General features: G+C 43.3%; 1 protein-coding gene across 2 annotated transcripts; it reads left to right on the top strand.

Moving 5' to 3' along the window:
- The first annotated feature begins 331 nt into the window (after positions 1-331).
- Positions 332-7,193, top strand: LOC121573685 (NF-kappa-B inhibitor alpha). 2 transcript variants are annotated; one of them, XM_041885850.2, is made up of 6 exons: positions 332-1,351; positions 1,441-1,558; positions 5,688-5,889; positions 6,034-6,122; positions 6,295-6,450; positions 6,674-7,193. In XM_041885850.2, the coding sequence occupies exons 1-6, from the start codon at positions 864-866 to the stop codon at positions 6,716-6,718; spliced, it is 1,098 nt and encodes a 365-aa protein (XP_041741784.1). In that variant the 5' UTR covers positions 332-863; the 3' UTR covers positions 6,719-7,193. The 2 variants fall into 2 exon arrangements, with proteins under 2 accessions (XP_041741784.1, XP_041741783.1); XM_041885849.2 differs by having other exon boundaries at positions 339-1,351; positions 6,295-6,528.
- The last annotated feature ends 3,042 nt before the right edge of the window (positions 7,194-10,235 follow it).

The raw sequence follows: 10,235 nt of genomic DNA, 5'->3' as shown, positions 1-10,235 counted from the left end.
TGGATACGATATCCTCATAAAATCCATCTGACTTCTAGTTCTTTTCTTTTACTCCAGGTGATCTTTGTTCATTCGGTGATACTAACAGTTAATGCAATCAAATTAATTGATGGTGGTTTCAAGGATCAAGACCATTTGGACTATTATGCTCTTCAAAAGACAGACAGACATATGCAATATAAAGCAGGCTTTCAGAGCAAACCCAGCAATTGTCTGTAAAGGAATGTATTGACTGAGATGAATGAAGCCAAAAATGAAATGAATAATGTATTATCTGACTATCTCACTGTAAATATGAAAATGGCAGTACCGAAGATACTGGTAATCAGAGACATGTACAGTAGTATTTAGAGCGCTGCTGGTAACTAACCAGGTTTCCCCTTTAGTCTGTGGCAGTACTGTAATAAAGGACCAATCAGATATGCCATTACACGCATGCGCGCAGGACCTACTTTCACTGTATTTTGATCCTTCTAACATTAGACTGGAGAGGTTGGGAATTCCCCAGGACAACTCTTTAGCAAGACGCCTTGACTTGTAAACAACTTAACACGGTAACATTTATTTTACTCCTTAAATAACCTTTTAAAATATGAACTTTGATGATATCAGTTAGAGCTTAGTTGCAGCGCCATGCGCTGTTTTCTTAGCCTGGTCCTAGCACTTTAACTTGCTAGCTAGCCAACTGCTAGTGCAGACAGTTGCCAGCTTGACAGCACAGCTAGCCTGCTACTTTGCTTTAGCAAACGGTCTATCAGGTTAGCTACTAAAAGTAAATATACATCAATTCTAACCAGCTGTTATTGCTATTATTGCAAAGGAGTCTATACAAATTGCATAGCTAGCTAGCAACAGTATTCGTAATGGCTGGTATTCAGCCCAGGTGCGATTCTGGAAAGCCGACTACACGGCCTGAACTTCGCTTCGGGCTTGACAAACACGAAGCTCTGGGTACTTCTTCACCGGAGGATTGGTGCGACAGTGGGCTAGAATGTCTTAGTGGAGCAGCGCTGAGTCTGGATGACCCCTTCAGCAATGAGACATCCCAAACCTGGGGGCCCAGGGCCCCTCCTTACACGACCTCCTACCCATCACTGGATGAGACTGACAAGCGCCCCATGGACTGTAGTTCACCGGGAGGTGAAGAGAGGTTGGACTCCGCTATAGGGGACTCAATTACAGATGAGACGATGGGGAGTATATCACAGGGGCTGGGGACCATGCACCTGAATGAACCAGTTATCAGTGATACAGTGGATGACAGTGGGAGGCAAGCAGCACCAAGCCCGGAGGAGGAAAGACGGAGAGAGATGTTCAACACACTGAACTTTGTGTCTGAGGATGGAGACACGTGAGCAGCCTCTCCTTACTATTCACATGATGAACAGCAGTTTGTTGGCTATTTGTACTTGTTATCTCAAACATCTCCTATGCTCATAGGGCTCTTCACTTGGCTCTTATCCACGAGCACTGGGCCTTCGTACAGTACCTTCTGGGGGTGATAGCACTGGACCGGAGCTGGGTGCCTTACCTGGACATCCAGAACCATTTGGGACAGGTAAGCTCAGGGACACACAGCTGCATTAGTAACACTGGAGTATTTACGGGGGAATTTGCGATAAAATATCTAAAGGAACGTATTATTAAAGTCTTTCCAAATGTAGGTCTGTTGTAGACCGACTTCCTCTCTGCTAACCGTCATGTAAAAATAAAAGTCCTGCAAGTGTGCCTTATGTGGACAAAAAATGAATAACTTGTGGGGGACTTTTATTTTGACATGAGGTAAGCAGAGAGGAAGTGGGTCTACAACAGACCCACGTTTGGGAAGTCTGTTTAGTAATATATTCCTTTAGATATTTTGTAACAAATTCCCCCCCTTTTAATGACCAATCGTCCTGCCCACCGGCACAGTAAGTTGAAATGGAATTGTATTTAACTTCTGGCTTCCCACAGACTGTTATTGCGCAACCCAATACAATAGGGAGCAACGCTGTAGGTTAAATCCATTTGAATTCAATCACTTGACAACACCCCTTTTGATTTGAACGAAACCTTCCATATATATTTTCCCATTGTAGAAATGCTCAGAACAGTGACTTTTTGGACCTGAATGCCAATACATTCAAGAGATAAAGGTGGTTGAAGTTGACCTATTTTGCATACCCCCACCATACAATGAGACATCCATGTCTTCATCACTGTAATGGATAAACGGTTGAGATTCATATCATTTAAAAGATTACAAACCGGGTTGTCAAACTGTTTTTATAATTTCTTTAAAATACACACGCACACACACACACACACATACACAGTGCATTCGGAAAGGATTCAGACCCCTTCACTTTTTCCAAATTTTGTTACATTACAGCCTTATTCTAAAATTGATTAAATCATTTTTTCCCCTTATCAATCTACACACTCCATAATGACAAGCAAAAAACAGGTTTTTAGAAATGTTTGCAGATTTATAAAAAATAAACTGAATTATCACATTTACATAAGTATTCAGACCCTTTACTCAGTACTTTGTTGAAGCACCTTTGGCAGCGATTACAGCTTTGAGTCTTCTTGGGTATGACACTACAAGCTTGGCACACCTGTATTTGGGGAGTTTTTCCCATTCTTCTCTGCAGATCCTCTTGAGCTCTGTCAGGTTGGATGGGGAGCATCGCTGCACATCTATTTTCAGGTCTCTCCAGAGATGTTCGATCAGGTTCAAGTCTGGGCTCTGGCTAGGCCACTCAAGGACATTCTGAGACTCGTCCCAAAGCCACTTCTTGGCTGTGTGCTTAGGGTCGTTGTCCTGTTGTAAGGTGAACCTTCACCCAAGTCTGAGGTCCTGAGAGCTCTGGAGCAGGTTTTCATTAAGGATCTCTCTGTACTTTGCTCCGTTCATCTTTCCCTCGATCCTGACTAGTCTACCAGTCCCTGCCGCTGAAAAACATCCCAACAGCATGATGCTGCCACCACCATGCTTCACCGTAGGGATGGTGCCAGGTTTCCTCCAGACGTGACGCTTGGCATTCAGGCCAAAGAGTTCAATCTTGGTTTCATCAGACCAGAGAATCTTGTTTCTCATGGTCTGAGAGTCCTTTAGGAAAAAATTCAAAAAAACTGTTTTTGCTTTGTTATTATGGAGTATTGTGTGTAGATTGCTGGGGGAAATGTTTTATTTAATCCATTTTAGAATAACGTAACAAAATGTGGAAAAAGTAAAAGGGTCTGAATAATTTCAGAAGGCACTCTATATTTTTGTTCAGCACATTATTGCACCCACCCTGTATTCAAGAGTATGCTGTGTCTCAACCGATGGCTGGCACAACACAAAAACCTCAGATGATGTAAAGCAGGGTCTAAGTAAGCTAGAACATATGCAAATATGGAAAAAAATCGGGAGTTGACATTTTTCTTTTACAATTGCCGTTAAAGGTTACATTTTTATTACAAAACATTTGACAACCCTGTTTGTAAGCATTTAGATGATATCAATCTCAACTATTTATATTTTCCAGTGATGAAGATATGCATGTTTCATGGTATGATGGGGTACGCAAAATGGGTCAACTTTGAGCACCTCTATCTCCTGAATGTTTTGGCATTCAGGTCCAAAAAGTAACTTTCTGACCATTTCTTCTGTGGGCAAACACATATGGAAAGTTTGGTTTAAATCAAAAGGGATGCTGTGAAAAAGTGATTTAATAAATACACCAGCATTGCTAATAGCTAAGTGTTACACTGCTCTACTGAACCGAGATCCGCCACGCCAGCATATGGGGATTTCACAATGGGGGATTTACTGCTAAATAGCTAACAAAATGGCTACATGGACTATCTGCATTGAACCTCACACTGACACTCCAACACACACACTCCACCCATTCATACTTACTCTACATACACGCATACAATCATCATACGCTGCTGCTACTCTGTTGATCTTATATCCTAACGCCAAGTCACCTTACCCCTATACCAGTGGAGGCTGCTGAGAGGAGGATGGCTCATAATAATGGCTGGAACGGAGTGAATGGAATGGCTTCAAACACATGGAAACCATGTGTTTTGATGTATTTGAAACCATTCCACTAATTCCTCTCCAGCCATTACCATGAGCCCGTCCTCCCCAATTAAGGTGCCACCAACCTCTTGTGCCCTATACATATCTAGCCCTACCATGTCAGTATTCCTGCACATTGTAAATATGGTATTGGTACTGACCCTGGAACTGACCCTGTATATACAAAAGTATGTGGACACCCCTTCAAATTAGTGGATTTGGCTATTTCAACCACACCCATTGCTTACATGTGTATGAAATAGAGAACATAGCCATGCAATCTCCATAGACAAACATTGGCAGTAGAATGGCCTTACTGAAGCGCTCAGTGAGTTTCAACGTGGCACCGTCATAGGATGCCACCTTTCCAACAAGTCAATTCGTAAAATGTCTGCCCTGCTAGAACTGCCCCGGTCAACTGTAAGTGATGTTATTGTGAAGTGGAAATGTCTAGGAGCAACAACGGCTCAGCCACGAAGTGGTAGGCCACACGAGCTCACAGAACAGGACTCCCGAGTGCTGTAGCACGTAAAAATTGTCTGTCCTTGGTTGCAACACTCACTACCGAGTTCCGAACTGCCTCTGGAAGCAACGTCAGCACAAGAACTGTTCGTCGGGAGCTTCATGAAATGGGTTTCCATGGCCGAGCAGCCACACACAAGCCTAAGATCACCATGCGCAATGCCAAGCGTCGGCTGGAGTGGTGTAAATTTTGCCGCCATTGGACTCTGGAGCAGTGGAAACGTATTCTCTGGACTGATGAGTCACGCTTCACCATCTGGCAGTCCGACGGACGACTCTGGGTTTGGCGGATGCCAGGAGAACGCTACCTGTCCAAATGCATAGTGCCAACTGTAAAGTTTGGTGGAGGAGGAATAATGGTCTGGGGCTGTTATTCATAGTTCGGTCTAGGCCCCTTAGTTCCAGTGAAGGGAAATCTTAACGCTACAGCATACAGTGGCATTCTAGAAGATTCTGTGCTTCCAACTTTGTGGCAACAGTTTGGGGAAGGCCCTTTCCTGTTTCAGCATGACAATGCCCCCGTGCACAAAGTGAGGTCCGTACAGAAATGGTTTGTCGAGATTGGTGTGGAAGAACTTTGACTGGCCTGCACAGAGTCCTGACCTCAACCCCATCGAACACCTTTGGGATGAATTGAAACGCTGACTGCGAGCCAGGCCTAATCGCCCAACATCAGTGTCCGCAGCAATGTTCCAACATCTAGTGGAAAGCCTTCCCAGAAGAGTGGAGGTTGTTTTAGCTGCAAAGGGGGACCAACTCCATATTAATGCCCATGATTTTGGAATGAGATGTTCGACGAGCAGGTGTCCACATACTTTTGGTCATGTAGTGTAGCTTACTTACTTTCTCGTGTTTTTATTTCTATTTCTGGTGTATTTTTTGTTCTACTTTATTTTATAGTATATATTTTACTACTGATATTGATTACTGCATTGTTGGGAAAGCGCTTACACATGGGACAATAAAACTAACATGCAATTAACACATGTCCACTTCCATTTTCTTGGTCTCCTTACCCTTCTCTTGTCCCTCTCACGTCTCCTCCTTTGGTTACTATTCGTCCACTTATTTTCTTCTCCCTCCTTACTTCCTCTCTGTCTGTCAGACTGCCCTTCACCTGGCTGTCATAGTGGACCAGGCCCAGTTTGTGCGAGGGCTGCTGTGGGGTGCTGCGAGCGCTGAAGTCCAGGAGAGGGGAGGGAACACACCACTGCACCTGGCCGTCAGGGAGCTGAGGCAGGACTGTGTACGAGAGATCACCTCCAACTGCCAGAGCACTGACTACCTGCATGTCACCAACTACTCAGGTACACGGATCACCCAGAGGACATGGAGCCAGTTATTGTACCGTTAGAAACTCTGCATACTGTAACTATCATCCCTGCTTACCTTTGTTTCTCTATTTGTAATGTCTCCCTCCCGCTCTCTCTCTTTCTCGCTCTCTCTTTCAGGGGTGAGTGCACTGCATTTGGCAGTACAGAGGGGCAAGGAGGACATAATCAGCATGCTGATTGAGGCAGGAGCCAATGTTAACCAGAGGGTGAGTAGCCCACATGAGTTACTGTATCAGACTGCTGTAGACAGGGTGGGTCCTCTAAGCCCGCTAGGTTCCAACATGCCTCAGTACTTCATCCATCAAACTCATTATTAAAGGTCCCCTTACTTAATGAGCAAGGTTATGATGATGCCTCTCTCCCCTCCTGCCCCTCCAGGACCTGGGCTCAGGCCGCTCCCCTCTACACTGGGCCGTGGAGTCCCAGAGCCCCAGGCTGGTGCAGCTACTGCTGCAGGGGGGGGCCAATGTAGACCAGCCCTCCTATGCAGGCCACACAGCCCTCTACTGCGCCCTGCACAGGCCCAACAAGGAGGTACAGGCCCTGCTCAAGGCTAGAGGGGCCTCTGACACACAGGCCCAGGATGAAGAGGAGGAGAGGGAGAGCGAAGATGTGAGGGTGGTCTGGGGGAGTTACAGTTAGCATTGTACATGTTTGAGCTTCCTTTTTTTGTCTGTCATAAACTTGTTGACATTTCATGGCTGTAAGTGTTATTATGACGATTAACTCTGCTGTTCTCTCTGTTTTCCTCCTGTAGGAGGAGTTTGATGACGTTGTTATCAATGGACAACGAGTGCACTAACCATGAACAAGGACACTAAGCCACATGGAGCCATGGCGCTGCTGCTTGGCTAAGCTATAGATGTAGATTGTGCATTTGTGTGTGTGGTTTGTGTATGTATGTGTGCCTGTAAATTGTATAAAGCAAGGCTGCTGGGGAACTCCAGTTCTCAACCCAGTCAGGAACTAAGTCGTTCGATTTAGCTGATCACAGTTGTTCCTTCTTCAAATTAGTTCCCTTAAATTGTGCAGCGTGCGAGCTAATATTAGTTGGATCACATGGTTTTAGTGTCTGGAGCTAAGCTTACCAAGACTAGTGTTGCCTACCCTAAGCATGGGAGAATGATCCAACCATGGACTCAGCTGTGTGCTGTCAAACTCGAATCAATGGCCCCACCCACTAGTGGCCACATCTCTTGTACAAATCAAATTTTATTTGCCACATGCGCCGAATACAACAGGTGTAGACATTACAGTGAAATGCTTACTTACAAGCCCTTAACCAACAATGCAGTTTTTAAGAAAAAAATCCAAAAATCAAATAATTAAAAAGCAGCAGTAAAATAAAATAACAGTAGTGAGGTTATATACACGGGGTACCGGTACAGAGTCAATGTGCGAGGGCACCGGTTAGTCGAGGTAATTTGAGATAATATATGTACATGTGGGTAGAGGTAAAGTGACTATGCATAAATAATAAACAGAGTAGCAGCAGCGTAAAAGAGGAGGGTGGGGGTGGGGTGGGGCAATGCAAATAGTCCGGGTAGCCATGATTAGCTGTTCAGGAGTCTTATGGCTTGGGGGTAGAAGCTGTTAAGAAGCCTTTTGGACCTAGACTTGGCGCTCCGGTACCGCTTGCCGTGCGGTAGCAGAGAGAACAGTCTATGACTAGGGTGGCTGGAGTCTTTGATAATTTTTAGGGCCTTCCTTTGACACCACCTGGTATAGAGGTCCTGGATGGCAGGAAGCTTGGCCCCAGTGATGTACTGGGTCGTATGCACTATCCTCTGTAGTGCCTTGCGGTCGGAGGCCGAGCAGTTGCCAAACCAGGCGGTGATGCAACCAGTCAGGATGCTCTCTGGTGCAGCTGTAGAACATTTTGAGGATCTAAGGACCCATGCCAAATCTTTTCAGTCTCCTGTGGGGGAATAGGCTCTTCACGACTGTCTTGGTGTGTTTGGACTTGGACCACCCCACCGTTGGCTCACATTTAACTCCTCTGCTGATGGGCTGCTGATACCCCTCTTCAGGGGAATCTAGAGTGCAAAGTCAGAAAAGGTTTTGATGTCTAAATACCCAGTAACACATTGATACTGCAGTGTGCTGTAAAACAGTCCCGTTGGATTGGATTTGTTTATTTAAAATATATATATATATATATATCAATAAGCTAAAGAGTTGCAGCTCAATTAAGTTCTCAAATGACCCATACTGTATGTTTTAAGTTCAAGCTTTTGCTAAGGGGCAGATATAGCTGGTATTTGGGGACTCTTTTGTTTAGCTTTACCTTCTGTATGTTTAAATAGCCTATCACTTTATCATCATGATTTTCTTGCCTCTGATGCTGATCTTTAGCTGCATGTATTTTTTTCTTTTATTTATTTTTCTCATAATGCTAATCTGTAAAATTAGGCTATAGATAAGAGATGTGGGTTTGGGATTAAAGCAGTTGGATTATCTGAGATGTTTGCATTATTAACAGGTCAGGGTTGGGGGAAGATGTGAATGTACATAAGGTAGGGTTTATGCATGCCAAGGTAAGTAGTTAACAAGGGATGGAAAGAGAAAGGAGAGGGGCAAACTCAACACATTGGTACTAAATCATTTTAGCTTCCAGTTGAAAGAAATGATAAATTAACGTATTCGAGAACCTCTGCAAGTCTACATGAATTGAGATATATTGACCATGGGTGATGTGATCCAACTATTTCAGTAATGGATCAATCCCTGAATAGGAGTGCTCTAACCAGGGCCTGGAATACCCTGGAGTGATGTCGTCATTCAGTCCATTTGATGTACAGTTCACCAATTAAAGACAGAACTACAAGAAGCAAACACAGGGACCGACCCAGAACAATGGTTGGAGATCCCTGGTCTAAAATAATGTGGTGTATATTCGCTTTGTGTATTCTGACTTATTTTTGTATTATTTTGAAGGACTGACTGGTGATTTGACAGGCTAGGATGCCTCTGTGTTTGCTCGTCAGCAGGAGCATGGTGTGTACATGATTATTGTAATTAAAACTGGAAAATAAATACAGTATTAAGAATGTATGCAGTGTCTGCTGTTTATTCTCACTGAACACTCAAAAGTATAGATGTAGCCAAACTTTACTTCAGTGCACTACTTTGATACCGTTTGCACACAGTTACAGCATCCGGGAGCCGAGGCTACGTTATTATATGCACACTTTCATGGTTTATCTAACTTGCAAAGAGTTTGACACAGTTTCGCAGGCTATTGTACAATCCATTCGGCTGCTTCTGACCATCAATCATCTTTACAATCTCATATGGTACCTGCACTCACATTCGTCACACTCGTCAGGGACTCCTTCGTCCTTGAATCCAAAATTGAGTCTGCGCTTCTTAACATTTTAATTATGGGGAAGCTGGTGTAGTAACTTGGGTCCAAATACTGCTAGATTCATTTCGAGAATAAATAATTAATGTATACTCAAGTAGGCCTGATGTTTTTAAATGTTTATAGTTGAAACGTATTGAGTAATTTAGTTAGCTGAAACTGCAACATTCAAAGTGAGCCAGGCCAACTTCATTTAACAATTTTTCATCATCCCAATATCAATTTTTGTGAAAACGGCGCGTTTCTATGTTTTGTAGTAAAAAATATGCACGCCAGATGATATCATCAAAAACACTTTTGCATCATGTGATTTTAACCAACTATGAGCAGGCAAAGGTTAGTAAAGTACCAGATAATGTAAAAAAATAAAAAATAATCGGGATGCCTTATAACAATAATAATTTGCCATTTAGCAGACGCTTTTATCCAAAGCGACTTACAGTCATGTGCGCATACATTTTTACGTATGGGTGGTCCCGGGGAACGAATCCACTTCCCTGGCGTTACAAGCGCCATGCTCTACCAATTGAGCTACAGAGGACCACATGCCTTCAGAAAGTAAATACTTAAATGTAAAATGTAAATGTATTCACACCGCTTGACATTTTCCACATTTTGTTGTGTTACAGCCTGAATTTAAAATGGATTCTATTGAGATTTGTTTTACACTGGCCTACACACAATACCCCATAATGTCAAAGAGGAATTATGTTTTCATTTTTTCCCCAAATTAATTCAAAATGAAAAGCTGAAATGTCTTGAGTCAATAAGTAGTCAACCCCTTTTATGGCAAGCCTAAATAAGTTCAGGAGTAAACATTTGCTTAACAAGTCATATACAGCACATTCGGAAAGTATTCAGACCCCTTCCCTTTTCCCACATTTTGTTACATTACAGCCTTATTCTAAAATTGATTAAATAAAATGTTTTCCTCATCAACCTACACACAATACCC

The sequence above is a fragment of the Coregonus clupeaformis genome, chromosome 9 (genome assembly GCF_020615455.1).
Source record: "Coregonus clupeaformis isolate EN_2021a chromosome 9, ASM2061545v1, whole genome shotgun sequence".
Classification (NCBI taxonomy): Eukaryota; Metazoa; Chordata; class Actinopteri; order Salmoniformes; family Salmonidae; genus Coregonus; species Coregonus clupeaformis.
The sequence above is the reverse complement of the archived record's forward strand: the minus strand, read 5'-3'. Positions and strand labels throughout refer to the sequence as shown.